Consider the following 21,312-nt stretch of genomic DNA (forward strand, 5'->3'; position numbering starts at 1 on the left):
GAAGAATGCAGTACCTGGTCAGTGAGGCATGGAAATGGAAACAGGACACTAGATTTGTTTTGACTGAATCAGTGTCTTTAATTTCTCTATCTGCTTTTTTTTCTTCTGTTTTGTTGTATTCTGTATCAAGAATATGGTAAGTTTTGTATGTCCTTGATTTTCCATTTTCCTCAGTGCTAACCACTTTTACCTTTCTTCTCCTTTTACCACTATTAACATCTGCTGCTCTTACCCTTTGAAGGGTTTGTCTAAGGCTTGCTGTGGCCCATTTCACTTCCCATTAAGCCCAACAATGAAACTGTTTCCTTCTTAAACATTAAGACGAGCTGATATCACAGAGCAACAGTGAACCAGAAGATAGGATTTACTGAATCTCATTCACCCTTGGCATTTGACTCCAGTGCCGCCTCCGCACTCCCTCATCCAGAACTTAACACTGGTACCCTGTTAGTGTTGAGAAGTTCTAACAAAGTGACAAAGTTTTTGTATCTGAAAGCACAAGTGACTCAAGAAACCCCAAGAGAGCAACATCTAATGTGCTGTGAAAGCAAAAGCAACACATCCTATGAATCAAAAATAAAAGACTACATACACACCAAGCCAACCAACATGTAACAAGCTTCGCTGATTAGTGTGTGCATATGTGTGTGTTTGTGTTCTGGTAGGGTTTCTTTGAAGAGGAAGAGAGCAAAGAGTTCATCTACAAAGAGCCAAAGCTGACAGGGCTGTCGGAAATCTCCCAGAGATTACTCAAACTCTACTCAGACAAGTTTGGAGCTGAAAATGTCAAGATGATCCAGGACTCTAATAAGGTATCTTACAGAATTTGGCCATTAAAATGAATGAATTAACATCTGTTGGCGCTGCGGTGTGTTGCTTATGTGATAATATTGTAAAATTCTTTGCTAACAGGTAAATCCTAAAGACCTGGACCCCAAGTTTGCTTACATTCAGGTCACATATGTAGTGCCCTACTTTGACGAAAAAGAACAATGTGACAAAAGGACCGACTTCGAGAGGCATCACAACATCAACCGGTTTGTATTTGAGACACCGTTTACGCTGTCAGGAAAGAAACATGGGGATGTGGAGGAGCAGTGCAAACGGCGCACCATACTGACTAGTGAGTATCTCTTCTTTGTTTATATCTCTGATAGATACATATTTTTTTGAGTCACCAGAACATACATTTGTCCTCTTTCTATTACTGTATCTGACAGACTGTGTGTGTGTTTTTCTGTTCTTTAGCAAGTTCCAGCTTCCCTTACCTTAAAAAGCGCATCCAGGTGGTGGAGCAGCAAAGCACAGAAATGAATCCAATTGAAGTTGCCATTGACGAGATGTCACGTAAAGTCTCTGAGCTCAACCAGCTCTGCAACATGGAGGAGGTGGACATGATCCGGCTGCAGCTAAAACTGCAAGGCAGTGTCAGCGTCAAGGTGGGGATTCTCCCAAACTATAGATACACACATTTTACATAGGTTACTCTGGTGTTGTCTCACTTGATCATCTCCATCCAGGTGAACGCAGGGCCCATGGCTTATGCCAGGGCATTTTTGGAGGAGAAGAATGCTAAGAAGTATCCAGACAACCAGGTCAAACTTCTGAAGGAGATTTTCAGGTATGATTTAAAGTGTTGAGCTAGCTAACAATGATTTAGTCCACTGTCAGGAACCGTACAATGTAATACTATTTAAGTTTCACTAAAAAAAAAAAGTTAAACACATATCAATGATCAGCACATTAACATAAGTCAAACTTAATCCGCCCCCTGCAGGCGGTTTGCAGAAGCCTGCGGTCAGGCTTTGGATGTAAATGAGCGACTGATCAAGGAGGACCAGCTGGAGTACCAGGAGGAGATGAGAGCTCACTACCGGGACATGCTGACTGAGCTTTCTGGGATCATGAATGAACAGGTCTCACAATGCAAAGACTAATGAGTGTCCAGACTATACTGCCATACATTCTTTAATTTATTTGTTGGCAGTTCAGTTGCATGGCATACTGAGCACCCTCTTTTTTTCTTCATGCATTATTTTTGGAGGCAGTTATTATTTTCGTGGACATCATCTTCTGTTGCAACCTTTTCTCACACTGCTGCTTTTAAAAGCATCCTTGCCTTCCATTCATCTTCTCTGCCTAACCACTCCCTGTCCACTCTCTGTAAAACTGCTGTCATGTCATCAGATTTCTTTACAGAAAGACATCTTTTTCGCCTTTATACTTGCTTAACTCACTTTATTGTTACCTGAAATCCCAGCTCCCAACTCAGGAACCAAAGTGCCAGACTTGATATTTGCTCGCGTTTGCATTTTTCCTATTCCAATTGCAGCTTTTTATTCTTATTCTTGTGCAGATTCCTCACACAAGACAACCAGGAACAGAAAGGCACAGCACCTACTGAACGGCCAGTAGACTCGCCATAAACATTTTGTCCCAGTTTGAGCCTCAGAGTGACTCATTTGATTGTTTCCGACCTTTTTTTTCCCCCTGAAGCAGTTGGCTAGTGGAACTGTGACTGATGAAGAGTGTAGAGGACATTAAGGGAAGAAATGTGTAGACTGTGGTTGTGGTAGTCTGTAGTCCTGTTGTTGAACTTTGTCTACAGTAGAGAGCAGACTGCTGGACTGTTAGCTGCTGTACGTTTTGATTTAAAAGACTCGGTTCGTGTGTCGTATAGATTTCCCTGCCCCCTCAAGTGATTACATTTGCTTACACATTGGCAGACAAACCTGCAAACAAATTCAAATGCACACAAACACACAACATGCGCCTTCTCTCCACAACCCTGACCCTTTAGAGAACAGTGACCTTACTGAGCTCGAGGTGCGTTCAGCTGTATGAAATATAAAGCTCTCTGGTGCATTTTGATTACAGTTATTTTTACATTTTTCTGTGGAATATTACTGAATTTCAAACTATTAAAAGAAGTCTCGCAAGACAACTAATGTGAAAATGGCAAATGATTAGATTACAGGTTTTAATTAGCCAAGAATGTGAGGAGTTGAACGCACCTCCAGTTCTTGTTTGAATGTAGAGCAGCTCCACATTGCTACTTTGTATCCTAGCTAACGATCTGGAAGTATCAGCTTGCCAATTTTCAAATGGAAACAGACAAAAAAAATATGTTTTGTAACATTTTTATAATTGAAAATTCATTGTTACTGTTATTATTTCCTGTACTGTTTTAAATTGTAAATAAGAAATATTAATATTTAAAAATGTTTGAAATGTTGCTTTTTATAAAATATACAATATATAAATTTGTTTAGCTGAATAAAAACAAACAAACAAAACTAAAGTTTTATGTATAACATTTAAATAAAATTTTGTTAATGTCCAAAGATCATGACTATGTTTAAGTAGCTTAATTTGTTGTTGTGAGTCTTTTGTTGTTTTTTATAATTGCACCTTACATTATGGTTACAGGTCCTCTGCTATGTTGTATCTGTAAGTTTACTCATCCAGTCTGTGTCTTGGCTGTAAATCTGCACAGCAGCCACTCATATTCTGTCTTGCATTGGCCTGAGACCGGCTAATTCATTAATTAGACATTTTAAATTAGCAAACTCAGGCAAAGACAAAGAAGAAGAAATTTTTTTTAAACTTTGCTCCCTGGTGTTATAAACAATGGCTCTCTTTATCACTTATGTGTGACTATTATATTTTTTGTGTGTGTTTCCCTACATCTTCAATGTTGACTTCATATATTTCACTATAACCACATCTTTTCCAAATCCAAATATTTCTTTCCCCTAAATCAGAGCATTTTACTAGTTTTACTAACCTGGGAAACACAGCTGGCACTAATCAAACAGACGAGACATTGGAGAAGCAAAACAGAACATGAGTACAGCGACAGAAGACTACCAAAGTAAAACAGGAAATACAGGGAACACACAATGAGACGCAGATGCACACAGAGACATGACTGGGGAAGAAACACAGGGCTAAGACCAAAACATGAACAGGACCAAATACTAACTAAGATCACCAAAACTAGAAATATTGAGTAAACTTAATAGAATAAGTAAACAAAACCAGGAAATATAAAATACACTGAGAACATAATGAATCAAAAGACACAAAACACTGGGTCAACGACCCAAGTACCCTAACACTGATGGCTACATTGTGATCATAAAGGCATGGACATGGTACACCACAATACTTCTTAGGTAGGTAGACTGTGGTCTATAAATAATACTCTTTGGTACAAAAGGTTTAGAGTATTAGTAATTGGCTCTTATTAATCTCTGTCTCTCTTCCACAGTGTGTCTTTGTCCTATTTTCCTCCCCTAACTCTAACCGGTCACGACAGATGGCCTTCCCTCTGCTGAGTGTTTCTTCCTATTAAAAGGGAGTTTTTACTTCCAACTGTTGCCAAAGCACTTGCTCATAGGGGCTCATATGATTGTTGGGGTTTTCTCTGTTTTCTTTGTATTATTTTAGGGCCTTTACCTTACAATATAAAGCACCTTGAGGCAACTGTTTTTTGTGATTTGACACTATCTAAATAAAATTGAACTGAAAGGGCCCAAAGTGTGCAAACAAAATATCCCCACATCATTATACCATCAGCAGCAACCTTCTGTTGTCCAATTTTGGTGAGTGAATTGTAGCTTCAGTTTCCTTTTCTTAGCTGACAGGAGCGGCACCCAGTTTCTGCTGTTGTAGCTCATCTCCTTCAAGGCTTGACCTTGCCATGTTTAGAGATGCTCTTTTGCATACCTTGGTTCTAACAAGTGGTTATTTGAGTTACTGTTGCCTTTTTATCAGCTCAAAGCAGTCTGGCCATCAACAAAGCATTTTCATTGCAGAGAGCTGCCACTCATAGGATGTTTTGTCTTTTTGAATAATTCTCTATAAACCCTAGAGATGGTTTTGCAGACCTTTTTAAAAACTATTATTCAGTATATAATACTTCAACACAGCCTGATATCAGACAACTGTCATCAGCAGTGTTAGTCAAGTTACATGAAAAAAGTAATCAGTAACTAATTACTGATTACTTCCCCAAAAAAGTAATCCCGTTACTTTACTGATTACTTATTTTCAAAAGTAATTAATTACTTAGTTACTTTTTAAAAACACGATTTACAACCTGAAGAGGTGATAAAGCGATAGATCTTTCAGCCCAATTCTACTTTTTCTACATAATCCATCATACAAAATGTAATCAAATGGAAAAGTCTCTTTTTTTTTACTTGTTTTATCAGTTTTAATCTTTTAACTTTATGCATCAAGCAAAAATGTAATTATATGCAACATTCTCTGACTTGAATAAATTAGTTTAACATTTAAACCTATTTTCTACACATTCCAGCACATAAAATAAAATATTTTTTGTGTTTACACTCACTCTTTCAAATAGATGCAAGTAAAACACAGCAGAAAATAAATAAAGTCAAAGACTCAGCAGTCCTGTTGCTCTATTTTCACCTGTAAAGCAGGACTGGGGTAGGCGGAGGTTTACCCTGGTGCAGGTGTGCCGCGGTCAGTTGAAGAATCCGCGAGTTTCTCTGTGAGTTTCCCATTACATCGTTGCGCACTCGGTGCTTGCTTGGAAGTTTAGGGGTTTTTTCGCTGTAAAAAGAAGTTTTCTTCCCACGCACGATGGACGCTAATGTTTTTGTCACTTTTTATGGAATCAAACTCAAAGTAAGGTCAGTACTTCCACGCTTTAAACGCTGCACGCTCATACTCTCTCCCACAATCCATATGTGATCCATTGTTGATCTGCACACAGCTGTTGTTACAAACGTCGCACTTGCTTACGTCACTGTCGTGAGACATTCTCACAAAAAAATCACGGTTTTAGTAACGCAGTAACGCAGCGTTCCTACGGGAAAGTAACGGTAATCTAATTACCGTTTTTGCAATAGTAATCCCTTACTTTACTCGTTACTCGAAAAAGTAATCAGATTACAGTAACGCGTTACAACTAACGCGTTACTGCCCATCTCTGGTCATCAGGTAGAATTCCTTGATTTAATTCATAAGGACACTCAAAAGCTATACCCACATAGGCAGTTGAAATTAAGTAACATAGACACATACTCTCACAAATGCATCTGTCAGTAGAGTGTGTTGCACTGATTTTAGCACAGTTTAGGGTATAAAATTGTGGTTGAGGTTTCATTGAAAGTGACATGGCATTAAAATTTAGTGTGCTCCCACAGTGACCAGTTTTCCAACGGATCTGATGTCAGTTTTTTTCCACACTGGGTATAATTACTGACCATGCAGAGATAAAGCAGCAGAGTGGTTCTTTACTAATTGATGCTAAGCCTGGGGTTTGTACACGGCACATAAAAAGAGGTTAAGTGGCTCTGAAAATGCAGTTGGTGGTAAAAGACAAAATATTGCCTTTATTTCTCTCTCACTCACTCACTCACTCACTCTCCATCTCTTTCTCACACTTGTCTGTTGTTGTTATCGCAGTCTGACAAGACAGCTGACACATTTATGTCTGTCTCTTCACACTCCCTCTGTTCCACACCTGAGGTGCAGCAGATTGAGTTGCACTGACCCTCTACAAAAAGTCCTCTACACAAACTGTTTTTCTGCCAGCCAATCGGCAGTACTCCCATCCTCAGTCTCATCTCTCTCACCTCCCGCCTTCTCTGTAGCCTATTTTGTGAACCAGAAAGGGGAGCTTATTGGGTTTCTCTCCTCCACAGACTAGTTTATGTGTGCCTGTCTCCGTCCCAGTGGCCTAGACTCTGGGAGGCTCGGGTTGCCCTGAGCCACCACCATTCAGTCCAAGTCACACATGAGAAAACCAACTGGGGCTCTATTTTAATTTGTTAATTAGCTAAACACCCTTCCTTACACCACTTGTATATTATGGATTATGCCATTTTAAATTATGTGGGTAACCTCGGTTTTTGTTTGAGTCGGGCCAGCTAGGGTACACGTGCACTCACAGACTTTCTGGTCTATTTATAAGGGATCACAACCTGTTGCCACATGAGCTCTACTGGCACACCGGACCATTCATCCTGACTATGGAAGTCCCACTGAGTGTAATTTGCTGAAATTTTCTTTGGAGTGCATCCTGTTGCATTTCATGTTTGTTGCTTCTCTTATTATTATCATCAAACACCTGCTTTTTTTCTACTGTCTTTTTCTTCAAAACTGCCTGCAATTTCTGGTTTAACCGCCTTCCTCCCTTTCATCAAACATGCATATTCATGAGACAGAGGATCATATAGCCTATTAAATAGACTTTAATTAATATCTGTCTTCTGAGTGAATTTGCTCATATTGAAAAAACACTCACACTGTCATTGTGCAAATAATCAATTACACTTGTTTTTTTTAAATGCTCTGCTCTAAATGATCTTATGCATCAAAATCAGGGCACACACACGCACACACCAAAGAAACAGAACAGGCCCCTATTCAGTCTCACTCCAAGATTTGTCTTGGCTGACAGATTTAATTAATATTTCAGGGGGAGGACATTGTAATCCCAACAGAGAAATGACCCCCACACAGTAAAGCTGGGATGCCAAAATCATTCGTACACCTTAAACATATAGTTGCTACAAATATTATAGGCACAAAAACGATGTCAAAAACTCCTTTTAAGTGCCGCTCTAGCTTTTGTGCAGTGCACAATTCATTTCCGACCCCTGCTTAGTTTTCCTGAAACCGGACGCCGGGTGTGATGAATAAAACATTCTTTGTGTGCTGCTGGATGATCACCGGAGCGCTTTCAGGTGTACAAGTGGTGAAAGGCGATGTAATCTTCCCCATAACAAGATCTGGACCGAGATTGACAGACGCAGAGAACCTGGAAAGCCTCTAAGCAGGAGGACCACAAAAGCTTTGGGGACTGCAATGATAAAGCCGCAGGAGCACAGTGAGCTTCTACTGCGCGACTCCCTGCCGGTGTTTGGGAAGCCGTGGTACTGGCAACGCAGCAACAGCACCATGGAGAGCACCCGCAGCCTGGCGCAGGTGATCATGGAGATGCGGGACGAAATCAAGAAGCTGGAAGCGGAGAACCGGGAGCTGCGGGGAGACTTTGGTCAGCGTTCACTTGCAGCCATGCCAGGAGAAGCTAGTCCCGTGTCATCAGCAGTTAAGAAGCAGGCTGACAAGGATGATAACCCTTATGTGAACCTGAGGCGAAATGCGTCTGCGCCAGTCCTGGAGGGACAATACAAGGGTAAGAGGGAAGTCGAGTGGGGCATCAGACTGAGTTTAAACTAATGAAATAGTATGATAGGCTATCTCTTAGGGTTCTTTATTATATTAAAATTTACTTTAAAACTAGAAATAGGGCTCATTATAGGCTCGTTCTGATTCAATGGTCATCCTTTTTTAAGGAGATTTGAGGAGATTCCTTATTCACAATAAATGCCAACAACGTATCTAAGGAAAAATCAAAATATGTTAATTATAGCCTTTTATAATATTCGTAAATTTTATATAAACTTTAAAACGTAATATTTAGAGACACCTGAGAACATGACATTACTGTTTCCTGTCTATAGGCATCCCTGCCCTGTAAAATAAATAAATAAATAAAAATCTTTCAATCCATCATGTTTGTGCTGTTTCACAGAAAACACTGTGATGACTGTTCGGAGGTACTCTACAAGTTCCAACCTGTCTGGTGTGACTGTACGGGATGGAAGGATTAACAGGGTCCGGCCAAGCAACTCTGGTTGGGAAAGACTGCAAGAAGAAATCCAACATGGGAAAGGTGTCTTCGGTAACTCAACAAAGGAAGATGTGGGAAAAATTACCAACCGGCACTCCCTGCAGGAATATGTTCATAAAAACAGGTAGAGATAAATACTATAAATGCCCCAACTGTAGCTTTAAACAAATATTCATCTTAAACTTGACCTCACAGAGGCTTTAACTACTGTTTCCATTAATGGCTAATTTCAAAGTACTTTGTTCATTGCTTTGCCTCAAAAGGCTAGTCTTTATACAGAATCTCTGAAACTGCAGCAAAATTATTCTTGTGTTTTCTTTGCACCTTAAGGTCCAAGGTGAAAACTGTCACCTTCCTTCTACCTGTGGATGACATTTACACCAGTCGACCAGCTCTGACCAAACACCAGGGGGATCCTAGACTGTCTGACCTGGATTCCATAACTGAGACGGATTCTTGAGAAAACAACCAGACTTTAAACGAGGCAAAATTCAGACATGAACTGAGCCTCTGTGGCCTGCGACAGGTGACAGGTTGGCCTCTTCATCTAGGCCAATGTAGACTGGGCTCTTAGTGAGTGAGCCAGCAGACCGATTTTTATCACACCTGACCACACAAACAGAAGACTCTGGTTACAGGTGTTGTTTTCATGTGACCATGGTCAACAGTGATGAAGCACAGAGCCCTCCGGAGCGAGGATCAGATATCTGGTCTCTTCACCTGACCCCGGGTGTTGCTTGAGAGTGACACACACACCTGCAGGTGACAACCCTTTTACGGACAGCTGTGGTCGCTGACTCAGACCTCATGAGCGATGTTTTATTCATTATTTATTCGTCTTGGTTTCTTTTCACAATGTAAACTGAAGAAGATGGTCAATGGACCTCCTGAAGATGACCTGCTGTTCCTGAGCATGTATTTTGTTTTCTCAAAACCAAATCACAATCTTTGCTTTCATGTATAAAAGTCTTCTTAAAAGAATCCAGTGTTTGGATTATTTATATTAAATATAAATGGTATGAAAGTCATGTTTAAAGGAGACTGTTTTATTATTCCATAGATAGATAATCATTTCTCAATAACATGAAAACATTTTGCTTACTGTGCCGCTGTCACTGTGCAGGGCAGACACAATTAAAACTTCTAATATAAGACGCATGAGCTACAACCAAAGCATATAATCATTACTTGAACTTCACCTGCAACTTCAACATTTGATCTGCAACATCCAATAAATGACACATTAACAGAAAACCTTGTACAGTGCAGCGAATCACTCTAACTGATGAAGTACAGAACATAATCTCTGCAGCAAAGTTGTTTTGTCAGTAGTTGGTGTCAGCTGCAAGGGTTCATGCTCATCATTACATCCACTCTTGCTGATAAACCATTTACAGCCTGTAAACTATTATGCATTAGTATTAGCAGCTCAGAGAACTACACAGAACTGGGTTTGGCTATGTTTTCTTTCAATATTAGTTTCCAAAGAATCACTCATCAAGTTTTGCTCCTGCATGTCCACGTGGCTATCACTGTCTAATTCCTCTACGTTTTTCTCTGTGTATTCTGTTTGGCCAAATTTAGCAGTAGCTTGTAACTGGTCAGGAGCTCCATCCTCTGATTGGTTTTCAGTGTCGAGGCTTCCATAGCTTTCTGAGTCGGTGGGCTTGAGAATTGGGCAGATTTGAATCTCAGACATATTTGATGATGGCAGAGATTCACTTGGACTGTCTTTGTAATTCATTGGGATCAAGAAAGGCTCATCTTTATGCTTTGTTTCAAAACCTGTAAAAGAGGACAAAAACACAGTCAGAATCAGAATACTTTATTCAATCTAGAGGAATTTATGTGGTCACATTTGCTCCAAGACTGTTTCTATATACAGTTGAAATTGAGGTGCCCCTCTTATCATATTGATTTTGTTATTTTCTCTGTAGAGGATGTGATACTAAGGCTGTGCATCTATTGCAGTGTGCACTTGTGCTTTAGATGGAGGAATTGTACAGACAGAAATGTCAAACAACCATCAGTTATAATTTCAAAGACACACAACAAATCACTACATTTGGTCTATACAGACCTGGCTGGTAGCTTCCCTGGCTGCTGTCCTCTCCGTCTGTGGCCTCCAGGTCACAGAGACCCATAATCTGCTGCTCGCTCACTCCGGTGTTTCTTTCAAGAAAGTAAGTGGTCATACTCCCCTTTCCCTTCACCTCTATCTCTCCTCGTTTCTGGATGACAAAGCATTTGTTCTTTAAAGCCCTGAAATATATGAAGGCAAGACTTAGAAATAAAGGCAGTAATCATTCTGATGATAACACAGGTTTCATAGCACATGAAAGTGTGTATGGATGCAGGTTTTCTTGTGCAATATTATGTGTCTCCTCACTGGTATACAGTTGGGCTCAAATGGATCTTGTTGGGGAGGCCGTGACTCTCCATACGAGATGCAGTGTTGACAGTGTCTCCGAAAAGACAGTAGCGTGGCATCTTTTCCCCAACTACACCTGCCAATACAGGACCACTGTGGAGACCCACACGGATCTATAGAAATACAAAACGTCACACAGATGGAATTACATATGTATATTTGGATTCAAACTCTGGCACAGGTGCATTTGGGGGAGTGAAAGAAGACTCCTTCCACTCAAAAGTGTGTTTTTGTCTCTGCTGCTTACAGCAGAACTACCGTAATGGTGTAGCACAATAATTGAGTAAAATTCCCCCCATTTCACAACCATTTACTTAAGAAGTGCTCTATAAACTTCCTTGCACCTGAATGGGTCCTCCAGTTATGGGGTTAATAACCTCCTTGGCAGCTATAATCATGCCCAGAGCAAAGTTGGCCACCCTCTCAGCATGGCTGGAGACAGGTATAGGAACCCCACCTACCACCATATAGGCATCCCCTATGGTTTCAACCTGGTAAAAACAGAAAAATACTCTGTCAGGTTCAAACAGATGACATGATGGGAAAAAAAACAACCCGTAACCAAAAGCTTTATGGAAATGCATGAATGGTTCTTTTCTTTTCCAGTGAAATGTACATGGAAAAAACCAGGTTACACCATTCATATTTACCTTGTAGACATTGTGCACAGTGGTGAGTCGGTCAAATTGCAGGTACATGGAGTTAAGCATATGAACGATTTGAATGGGTTCACACATGGCACAGATATTGGTAAATGTCACTACATCACTGAACAATATGGTGCATTCCTTGAATTCTCCTGTAGGACACATACACACAAATTAAGATGCAAAACAGCCACATCAGATAGGCCCAAACAAATTATCCAGTATTTATATCTTTTAACTATCTATTAACCTGCATCTACTTTTTTGCCCTCTTTCAGCTGGTTGGCTACATGCTTAGGCAGCATGGCATACAGCAAGTTCTCTGTCTTTCTCTTCTCTTCCTCAAGGTGCTGGGACAGGATGCGGAGCTCTTCCTTCTTCCTTTCCAGCTGACTGGATAGCTCCATTTCAGCCAGTCGCTGGTGATTGAGTAGGATAAGGTCTCGGGTGACATCATGGGGTGCAATGTCAGAAATGTGCATGTGCATTTCCTCCAGCTCCTGAAGGCTTCTCAGCAAAGGAGAGGCTTGATATAACATGCAGCGCAGAGAAGGCATCCAGATCATCTGACCTGAAGACAAATAACAGAAGATGGAAAAAAATACACACATAAGAAAAAGAAAATGTTTCTTTCTTTTTACCTCTGAGCTGAAGCATAGGCCGGCCTTTCCATGTCTCAGGCATCATTTCCCTGCGAGTCTGCATGACAAAGTGGCTGTTGATGAACTTCCGGATGCTGGAGATTGTGAAAGTCACCTCAGGATGCACAATGCTGAAGTACTCATCTAAATGGATATTCACAATCTGCAGCCCAGGGACAGTCCTTTGGAGATTCACTCCAGCCTGATGCACCACCAGCTGTACCACACACCACCACCATTAGGTTTTCACCGTTAATATTATATGACTTAATTATTTATGACTCTTGAGTTGGTTTATGCAGAGACTGTTCATCGCTAATCTAAACCATGTATATATTTCTGTAAATTCTACCTGCTCATCAAAGACTACATGAAAAGGGAAAGCATGGCAGAAAGTCTGCAGGTCAATTTTGAGCTTCATGGGATACACAGGTTCAAAATTCTTCAATGATTTGCCTGTATAGCAAAATAAATGTTGTAAATATTTATTTATACATGCAAATGTAAAAATGCAAATGTCTTATAGGAGTCGTTGGGCTAGTCCATTGCTCCAAGGCTTTATGTTAACTGTACCTTTTCCGATGTGAACCAACTCCTTTGATGTCTGCCAGTGACTCCTGGGCATGGTGAAACTGATCTTTGTTTTCTTTTCATGATCAGACTGTTTGAATAAACAGAAAAGAGTTAGAATTCCAGTAAAATAAAATTGTTATTTAATTTACCACTTCTAAAATCTAACCTTTTTGATCCCGACGGTGGTATTAGGTTCATCAGTCAAAGAATGAAGGATCTGGGCCTTTGAGGAAGCATCAGTTTTACTGCTAACTAGGAAAACCACGTGCTCCTTCTTTCCAGTTCTCTCCAGTTCTTCTAGCTGGTTAACAATCTCCATTGTTATCTCACTGTTGAAAAAATCCTTAGCAACAGCACCAATAATACCTACAAAAGAGAACACTTGGTATTTAGATCCAAATACTCCATATTAAGAATGAGAGTAATGTAGCTCAAAATTGTTATTTCTAAAGGAAATGTTTCAAATAAACCAGGAACAATGTGACAAAGTCCTCTGCGGTCAGAATAATAATGGAGAAGCATGGTTCCATCAGGGTTCCTTTCCACTCGAAAAGAAGGTGCATTCATCTCCTGCAAGAATCAAGCATGGAAAAATAAAATATATCTCCAATAAAAAAGAGGGGGGGGGGGGAGAGAGACAGATGTGAAAGCAAGTACCTTATAGGAGAGCGACAGGTAGCTGTGAAGTGCATCCAAATTCTCCGTGAATTCAGACAGATTTCCTCCTAAAGTCCGCAGCATGTGATGGTAGCCGGAGCGTTTGCAAAACTCAAAGAAATACTCTCCGAACTGCCTCAAGACTACCTCTGGTTTTACTCCTGAAAGTAAATCAATAAATAAATAAATAAAAACATGTATGACTGGAATTTTCAATTTCATATATTGAAACAACTCGTGAATGGAAAGACACCTAAAAGCTTGCAGGCCTCTGCCACTAAGTGCAAAGTGATTTCATCTTCGTAGACTTCATGTGTCAGGAAGGTGTCCTGGACTCCAGCTTCATCCCTGTGTATGATGATGATGATGATTTTGGGAAGACAATATGTTTATTTCCTGATATGTTTTAAGAATGTAACAGAAATGTGTTTCTGCTGTAAAAATTCATTAATAAAGCAAACAGATTTTGAAAAATTCAACTCTCTCAAAGAGAAATTTTTCTTTTACCTGAGCTTGACCCACGCCTCCTCGCCAAACTTTTCCACTACCAGCGATTTCAAACAGGCATTAATAAATCCATACTGTCAGGAATACAACAAACAAATCAGGCCAGCTGAGAAACTAAGATAATAAAAGATAGCATACCATGAAAAGCAGCATACCATGTCTCTGTGCAGTTTGTCCACCAGCAGCTTTCCCCTTCACGATTATCGTCACACCGCTCTCTCACCACACCCAGTCTCTTCTCTCATAAAATAACCAACAAGAAAATCCAGCCTGTTTAAGAGACTTCCCAGTCTCATCTCCACAAAGGAGTTGTCCAGTCCAGCCTGGTGCTAACAACCCCCCCTGGGGTCTGGGTGACATACAGCCTCTTATAAATAACACTTTGATAACAAGGACTCGAAAATCACTGTAACTCATAACTGAGAATGAGTTACAATTGTAGCAGCCAAATTTCTCTTTTTTACCCATTTTAGGAGGGTTAAAACATGTATTCTTATTGTCACATCTAAGTAATTTTGATTCATATATTTGTATATGTGTGCAGATAAACAATTCTTTGTATTTGGACCACCTTAATCAATAACAGCTAGAGGGTACTGTTATTTACATTGCTGATAATGAAGGAAATCATAACAGAATTTAATTTGGATTGAAAAAAGGGAAACAGAAACAGATATTTAAATGGTCCTTTAATGCAATGGTATAATGATTCACACAATTATGGGAAAAAGTAATCAGGAATGGAGAATTTATTTGATGGATGTTGTGATTTCACTGAAGTCGGACACCAGCATCAAACGCAGGAAGGACAAGTCTTTGGAAGAGGAGCACCTCAAGCACATGAGGGTTTGAGGAAACTTTCAGTATCCAGGCCCCACCCCCACAAAAAAATCTCAACAACCAAAACCATGTACTGGACCAATACTGCACAAACATAAACGTGTCTTCACTAAGATCCAGTTTACTCCTGATTGTAAAAAGAAATCCCCTCACATTTGGGCCATTTCTAGAAATGATCATGGACTTTACAACTGCATAGAAAATATAAAAGTGTAACTTTTACATACACAAATTGCAGGATTTAAAACAGATGTAGAGAGACTTCAATGGTCTCTACTTGCATAAAAACAGATAAGAGGAAAATGTTGGGGGTAAAATGCTCCGTGAACCAAGACACTGTCTCTTTAATAGTACTTGTAAATAATAAATCAAGTACCATTTAAAGCCCAGTTTTCTTTAAAATATTCTCAACATATTGTCAGACAGTAATATGAGAAATTATTAAGAAAAAACAACAAAGCTTTTAAACAAGTCAGTTAGTGTTGATCATCAGTGACATCTAAAATCTGACTCATACCAGTCTTTTCAAATATTCTAGTAAAAACATATTAAAGAATTTCAGGTCATATGCTCTTGAACCTGCTCATCAAACAGACGCTTGGTAAACACAGGCTGGTTCTTCGTGTTCATCTAGTGTTTTTCAGCCAGTGTCTGTTTTGAAGTTGAAGTAATTGCTGAGGGGAGGTAAATAGCACCAACAAGAGTGACCTAAAGTGTGGGCAAGTGTCAGGTCCGTAATGAGGTCTGCAGAGCCTTCATGTCCCTCAGGAGCCTCAGATTCATTTTGCTTCTGTCTCCTGGTCTAGCCTTGACTGCTGCCGCAGAGTGACCTCTGGTGGACACTGTGGTAGACACCCTCAGCTCGTTCCCATTGCTCTGCCTGCAATTGGCTTCTTTTCTTAACTTTTTTATCTGGCAGAGAGACAGGAAAAGATAAGAGACACAAGTTTTAACAAATTATAATAATAATAAAAAATAAATAACAAGAAAGAAAACTAGTGACTGCATATGTGAAAACACACCTGCGACTTGTGCTTGTACAGCTTACTGATCTGCTCTCCTTTCCTCTCCATTTTCAACAACAGCCTCTCCTGCACCCTCCGAAGTTCCTTTCTTTCCTGTTCAAACACACAATCCTCCACCTGCCTCATTAACTCATCATGCTCCCTGCAACACACACGCAGAAACACACTGAAAAAACCCCCCAAAGTACTTTTGATAATCGTCGTCTGTGACTTGCCTTGTGTCGAGATCAAATGAAATACTGCTCACAAGCTCATGAGTCGCAGCTCCTCCTGCAGGGCTTGCAGCAGCTCCGATAATTCCTCCCCGCTAGCCGAAGAGGAAGAAGAGGAACTGTCTGAATGCCGGTGGCCGTCTGTGCCGGAGCCGTTCGTGTTGCGTGAGAGGACGCGGCTGTTGCAGAGGTGGGGCTGGTGTCGCTTCAGGAGAGACAAAACTGACTGGACGTTGGCTCTGACCGAGTGGCTGCAGCCTACTGACTAAACGTCAGAGAGAAAGAGAGCGAGTCAGCATAAGGGAAGTGCATGTTAAATATGGTAGACCATTGTATTCCATCACACGGGCATGTCTTTTTATACCGTTCCAGCAACAAAGGGTACATCTCTCAGGCTCAGTCTATAATGTGGCTCTGTGTGGGAATATTGCTGCGATGATTTCTGGAAAGGAAATGGAAATAAAACTAGGGAAGATGGAATTTGGATTGATGTTTTTATCTGGTTTCCCTGATGAACATGTTTAACCTTTTTAATAAAATCTACACTTGTGAGCAAAACTGTCTCTTCTACCATCTACTTATAAAGAAGGAACCTTAGCAGTCTCAAACAGAAGTAAAACCATGAGCTGAGCATGTGAAGGTCTTAACCTTTGTATTGGACTTCTTCTCTTTGGGCTTCTTGGCGGATCGGCACGGTGACACAGACTGCAGCAGGATCCTACTGGCGTCCAACCCCGTCTGTAGCTGAGCATTGGAAAGAAGAAAGTATGTAAAGTGAGTAACAGAGAGAGCAAAGATGAAAATTATAATTCATGTCTCATTACTTGGTTGGCCTTGTCTTGGATGAGCTTTCTTTGGTACTCCTCTTCCTGTAGTTTCATCTCCAACTCAAGGATCTTCATCTGAAGACAAACAAACCCATCATACGATGAATATATCAAAACACTAACTTTTACTTGTTACCACTTTTAAGTCCAGTAAAAATAGAAAATACTGACAAATAAAGAACAAACCTGAAAATAATTCTTAGCTTCTTAATGTGCAGATTAATCCAGGTCCATGACAGCATACAGAATTTTAAATTCTGAGCTCCCCTTAAGAACCAGTATTCTTTTTGTCTTGTTCTGGTCTGTTTAAAGACTTCTTGTAAACTCTTGTGAACATTTATCTGTTTTCTTTAATATGAGCTGTGGGAAATTCAACTGAAAATTACACTAAAACTGTTGTTCAGTAATCTTAGAAAAGACACCACCAGGTGATGAATAGCTTGAGATGCTTTAAAGTCCTATTTCTGGCATGAAAAAACAACCTATTTTAGTGATTAAATGTTTTGTGAACCACTTGCTTCATCTATATTTAAGTAAGTAGTACAGTGAAATAGCCAACAAATTATGCACTGCTTCACTGCAATTTCCCCAATTTGCAAAGCTAACTGTGGGCCAAAATCAGACCCTTTGGTGGGACATTTAGAGCCCCCAGGACAGCAGTTTGATACTCATACTTTTGATTTATCAAACCATGCTTGAACAAAAACAAGCTGTGGGTAATCTGGGGAAGCCTGATGCCACTGCCATGGATTTTATGATGTTTAATGGCAATATTCTCTTCCTTATGACAGAAGAGCATGGGTTGTTCAGTAGATAATTTCAGTGTACCTGACACTACGTCAACAAGTCTGTATATTTACCTCGGAAATGTTCTGTGTACGTGTCAGTCTGAGATACTCCCGCTCAAGTCTCTCCAGCTTGTCAAACTGAGCATACTGTGATGCTGTGTCAGACTGCCACTCAGCTGATTTGGCTTTCTGCAGGATGTCCTGAAAGGAAGATAACAATAAGATAAGATAACCTTTATTAGTCCCACATGTGGGAAATTTGTTGGGTTAAGGCTACCGACCTTCGCCAGTGCCATCTTACCCTTCCAACCATACATACATTACAACATCACATGGGGAAGACAGGTCAGAGAGGTATAACAATGGAAAATGCACAACATGAGGAAAGACGAGGAGAAAAAATAACTCCCCCCAGACTGAGCTCCAACAGGGAGATCAACAATCTTCGGTCGACGTGGGTGGCCTTGAATGAGGAGGGAGAAAGTCACAACACAGTCTTATTATCTAAAGGAGGATTGTTATTCCTGTCAGCTTTTGCCTTGAGCATCCAGCTGCCGCCAGGGGGCCGCATGAGTTGAAGAGGGTAGTTAGTTTGGTTAGTGCGAACAAACTCCATCCAATTTTACAGTTGGTCTAATGTCCGTCACTGATCAACAGGTCTCTCAATTCCATTTGTTCTTCTTCAAGATGTTATCCATATAGCAGAGCCATGAGCTTCTCCAAGATCTTATCCATATTGTGTTCAAAAGCAGTATGAGTACTCACAGCCCTGCCCATCCTCTATCATGTCAGCCAGCCTTGTGGAATTTTGAACAGCTGTAGCCGCTTCTTGTTCTTCGATAAGCCAGGTCCGAGCCAGCTCCAATCAGCCAGAACTCTGTTATCATGGTTCCGAATTGGTAGATGTCGTTCAATGTCCTCCATCGAGTGTCGCTAGACACACGACACAGCCGACCATCGAGTATCCAGCAGCAAATGTCTCCGCAGGACAATCAGGCTCTCCCAAGCCCAGAGTTGTCAGTTTCGTTAAGGGACCAGTTGATCAAATCCATAATTCTTCTTTAGGTTTTAGAGAACAAGTTTGGGAGACTCACTTAGGGTTAGAGATTAAGCGAGACTATACAAAAGACATGAGAAGCCAAGCAGGAAAGATAAGGGAGAAGGAGAAAGTGCGAGCGCCTCCGTCAAGAATATGGATCTACGGACTACTGATTTCAAGTTTTTAAATGAATACAGTGGTCCCTCGCTATAACGCGGTTCATCTTTCATCTTTCGCGGCCTCACTGTTTCGATTTTTTTTGTACAATTTTGCATGCTTTTTTTTTTTTTTTTACAGTGCACTGTGTTCTGCGTCCTGATTGGCTGTAGACCACTGTCAATCAATCTTGTACTGTGTCTCCTGTACAGTACAGAATGCGTTCAGCTTGTCAAATTTACATCAATTTTCTATCGCTAGCAGTGTGACTCTGAGGTGCTGTACTGTATGTTTTTAAGTTTTCTCCCCAACAAACACAACAATTTCGACGAAACATTTTGCACCGTCAAAGGCAACCGCGGGTGACTTTGGTTTCATTCTATAATACTGGACTTATTTTGCTATGAAGGTTTGAACTTTGAGAGAGTTTAAACAAGAGAGAAAAGTGTGAAAATGTTCATGCCTGTCTGAGAGAAGTGTATAAAGTGTGGAGTGAGGGGTTTTACAGCCTTAAAACATCTATAATAATTGTAAAAAATAACGTTGACTACTTCGTGGATTTCACCTGTTATTTTTAAAACGTAACTACCGCGATAGACAAGGGACCACTGTATATTTTAAATGAAAAGCTACAGGCTATGACATTTAACCTGCTGTTTAAGCAGGTTGGTCCTCTCTGTTCTGGCATTGCGCAGCATCCTCCTCATGTGATCCAGCTGTCGCTCCAGCTTCAAACAGCGAGACTCTGCGGCAGCAAGGTGGTTGATCAGCACTAGAAATAGAGAGAAGATACGCAGAAGACATGTAGGTAACAAAAAAAAAAAAGACTATAGCTTGAAACAAGACAGTAATAAAAGTATATGAAAAGGTAATTAAATTATTATCACCATATATCTATCTATCTATCTATCTATCTATCTATCTATACTCACCTTGGTTGCAGTTGGAATGGGCACTTCTTTGTCTTTCTGGGTCTTTTTGATCATTTAAGAGTCTCGGTGTAATATCTTCATTCTGTAGAAGTGTTTGTGAAGCATCTTTTCCCAGTGCATGCAGACTCCGCTCTGCATGTCCTTTTTCCATCTCCAACCTCCTGATCTTTTCTTGTAGGTTCCTCAAGGCAGATAAGATCACTTCACAGACATAAAAATATAAGTTAGCTACAGGAAGGGTCTGCATATCGTGACATATCTGGTGTAACAAGATATTTTTGGGGTCTAAAAGGAAAAAGAAGATAACATGACAGGAGCTAAGAAAGGATGATTGGACGAATGAATAGATGTTGGTGAAGCTGAGACATTCAAGTAGTGCAGCATCATGTTGCATGTGTAACCATGGAGCTCTGAAACACTACAATGCCTGAATGGAAACTCTACACAGGCAACAGAAGAGATGCACAAGTTAATTGTACCAGTACTGTTGGTCTCAGGGAAGGCTTTGATGGGTGATGATGGAACATATGATTGATGAGTGTGTGTTTGAGGTCTGTGATGCACAAGTGTGTTGATAAAAGGTCGGTGAGCTGGGTAGTCTTTGTAGGATGGCAGAGACAGACTGTCAGGCACCGGTCCACAGGTTGGTGGTGGTGGTGGATAAGATTCCTGCAGGGAAACAGGACTAAATGTTATTTAGTTATCTGCATTTTCCATATTAGACTTTAGATAACTGCTGGCATCTACATTTTTTACAGTGAGCGAATAGAACAGGGCCAAAAACAACAAATGGAGTACAGAAAGTGAAATGACCGTGAGAAAAAAAACTATATTCATTCCGTCCAGTTCACGTCAAACACAGAATAACTTCAGCCCACTATTAGGTTTGCAACATCGTTTAGTTTGAGTTGTAGCAACTGCTGCTAGGCAGCTTCCTGTGCAGTCTAGCTAACTCAAGATAAACGGTGGCAACCTGCTTTTAATTTTTCTTTCAATTGAAATTCACCCAAATCTGGTAATACTACCGTTTCCCGCGTAGCATCAGCTGCGAGTGTTTTTGGCAGCGTCTCCATCGAAATGCAACCATTCCAGCCTGTCTCGCATGTGTTAAAGAAATGCAAATGACGCAATGCTAGCTGAGAGTAGAACTACAGCACATCGCTTTTTAATTACGACTGACAGATTACTAGCTAAGCACAGTTTGTACAGCCGTTTGTGCTAATATGGGCTGTGCAAAAGAAAACACCACTTTGACAAGCGACACAGTCCATGGTTTCTGAAGGGTACGAATGGTTTAAATCACATTATGACTCGTTAGACACTAAGGACATATAAAAGACGCGGACCGGAGTGCCAATAT

The 21,312-nt window shown here is 40.5% G+C and overlaps 4 protein-coding genes across 5 annotated transcripts in view; 2 read left to right on the plus strand and 2 right to left on the minus strand.

The window, feature by feature from the left end:
• The window catches only part of dock10 (dedicator of cytokinesis 10), a 69,598-nt gene extending 66,687 nt beyond the window's left edge, over positions 1-2,911 (plus strand). For both annotated transcript variants that reach the window (XM_085371663.1, XM_085371661.1), the window contains exons 51-56: positions 666-812; positions 913-1,123; positions 1,249-1,439; positions 1,521-1,621; positions 1,778-1,916; positions 2,357-2,911. In XM_085371663.1, the coding sequence (XP_085227789.1) occupies positions 666-812; positions 913-1,123; positions 1,249-1,439; positions 1,521-1,621; positions 1,778-1,916; positions 2,357-2,404 (837 nt within the window). In that variant the 3' untranslated portion in view covers positions 2,405-2,911. The remainder of the gene's footprint in view (positions 1-665; positions 813-912; positions 1,124-1,248; positions 1,440-1,520; positions 1,622-1,777; positions 1,917-2,356) is intronic.
• Positions 2,912-7,848: 4,937 nt separating this feature from the next.
• LOC146618859 (coiled-coil domain-containing protein 195-like) lies at positions 7,849-9,137 on the plus strand. The gene is made up of 3 exons (XM_085369993.1): positions 7,849-8,179; positions 8,579-8,801; positions 9,008-9,137. Exons 1-3 carry the CDS (start codon positions 7,849-7,851, stop codon positions 9,135-9,137), a joined length of 684 nt encoding a protein of 227 aa, XP_085226119.1.
• A 969-nt stretch (positions 9,138-10,106) lies between these two features.
• Positions 10,107-15,603, minus strand: LOC146618860 (guanylate cyclase soluble subunit beta-2-like). Its single transcript, XM_085370124.1, has 15 exons — positions 15,553-15,603; positions 14,134-14,207; positions 13,880-13,974; positions 13,627-13,787; positions 13,440-13,539; positions 13,136-13,335; positions 12,970-13,057; positions 12,749-12,852; positions 12,397-12,613; positions 12,006-12,326; positions 11,759-11,907; positions 11,453-11,599; positions 11,067-11,221; positions 10,758-10,939; positions 10,107-10,462 (listed from the first exon to the last, which is right to left on the minus strand). The coding sequence occupies exons 1-15, from the start codon at positions 15,601-15,603 to the stop codon at positions 10,107-10,109; spliced, it is 2,400 nt and encodes a 799-aa protein (XP_085226250.1).
• cep57 (centrosomal protein 57) lies at positions 15,530-21,164 on the minus strand. The gene is made up of 11 exons (XM_085370952.1): positions 20,978-21,164; positions 20,432-20,621; positions 19,953-20,153; positions 19,671-19,792; positions 17,898-18,026; positions 17,035-17,112; positions 16,859-16,954; positions 16,575-16,652; positions 16,246-16,475; positions 15,996-16,140; positions 15,530-15,885 (listed from the first exon to the last, which is right to left on the minus strand). Exons 1-11 carry the CDS (start codon positions 21,023-21,025, stop codon positions 15,700-15,702), a joined length of 1,503 nt encoding a protein of 500 aa, XP_085227078.1. The 5' UTR covers positions 21,026-21,164; the 3' UTR covers positions 15,530-15,699.
• Positions 21,165-21,312: the final 148 nt, after the last annotated feature.

The sequence above is a fragment of the Diplotaxodon limnothrissa genome, linkage group LG14, assembly GCF_057381915.1.
Source record: "Diplotaxodon limnothrissa isolate DT_005_m linkage group LG14, D_limnothrissa_male_GT1.1, whole genome shotgun sequence".
Classification (NCBI taxonomy): domain Eukaryota; kingdom Metazoa; phylum Chordata; class Actinopteri; order Cichliformes; family Cichlidae; genus Diplotaxodon; species Diplotaxodon limnothrissa.

Excerpts from the sequence above, each read along its gene's own strand:
- LOC146618859 (XM_085369993.1), top strand. The coding sequence starts at position 7,849 with ATGATAAAGCCGCAGGAGCACAGTGAGCTTCTACTGCGCGACTCCCTG. Across the intron at positions 8,180-8,578 it reads CCTGGAGGGACAATACAAGG|AAAACACTGTGATGACTGTT; the intron begins GTAAGAGGGAAG and ends GCTGTTTCACAG. Across the intron at positions 8,802-9,007 it reads GAATATGTTCATAAAAACAG|GTCCAAGGTGAAAACTGTCA; the intron begins GTAGAGATAAAT and ends TTGCACCTTAAG.
- LOC146618860 (XM_085370124.1), bottom strand. The coding sequence starts at position 15,603 with ATGAACACGAAGAACCAGCCTGTGTTTACCAAGCGTCTGTTTGATGAG. Across the intron at positions 13,336-13,439 it reads ACTTTGTCACATTGTTCCTG|GTATTATTGGTGCTGTTGCT; the intron begins GTTTATTTGAAA and ends TCTCTTTTGTAG. Across the intron at positions 12,614-12,748 it reads ATGTAGTCTTTGATGAGCAG|CTGGTGGTGCATCAGGCTGG; the intron begins GTAGAATTTACA and ends TGTGTGGTACAG.
- cep57 (XM_085370952.1), bottom strand. The coding sequence starts at position 21,025 with ATGGAGACGCTGCCAAAAACACTCGCAGCTGATGCTACGCGGGAAACG. Across the intron at positions 16,476-16,574 it reads TACCCTTTGTTGCTGGAACG|TCAGTAGGCTGCAGCCACTC; the intron begins GTATAAAAAGAC and ends TCTGACGTTTAG. Across the intron at positions 16,141-16,245 it reads GAGCTGCGACTCATGAGCTT|GGAGCATGATGAGTTAATGA; the intron begins GTGAGCAGTATT and ends TGTGTGTTGCAG.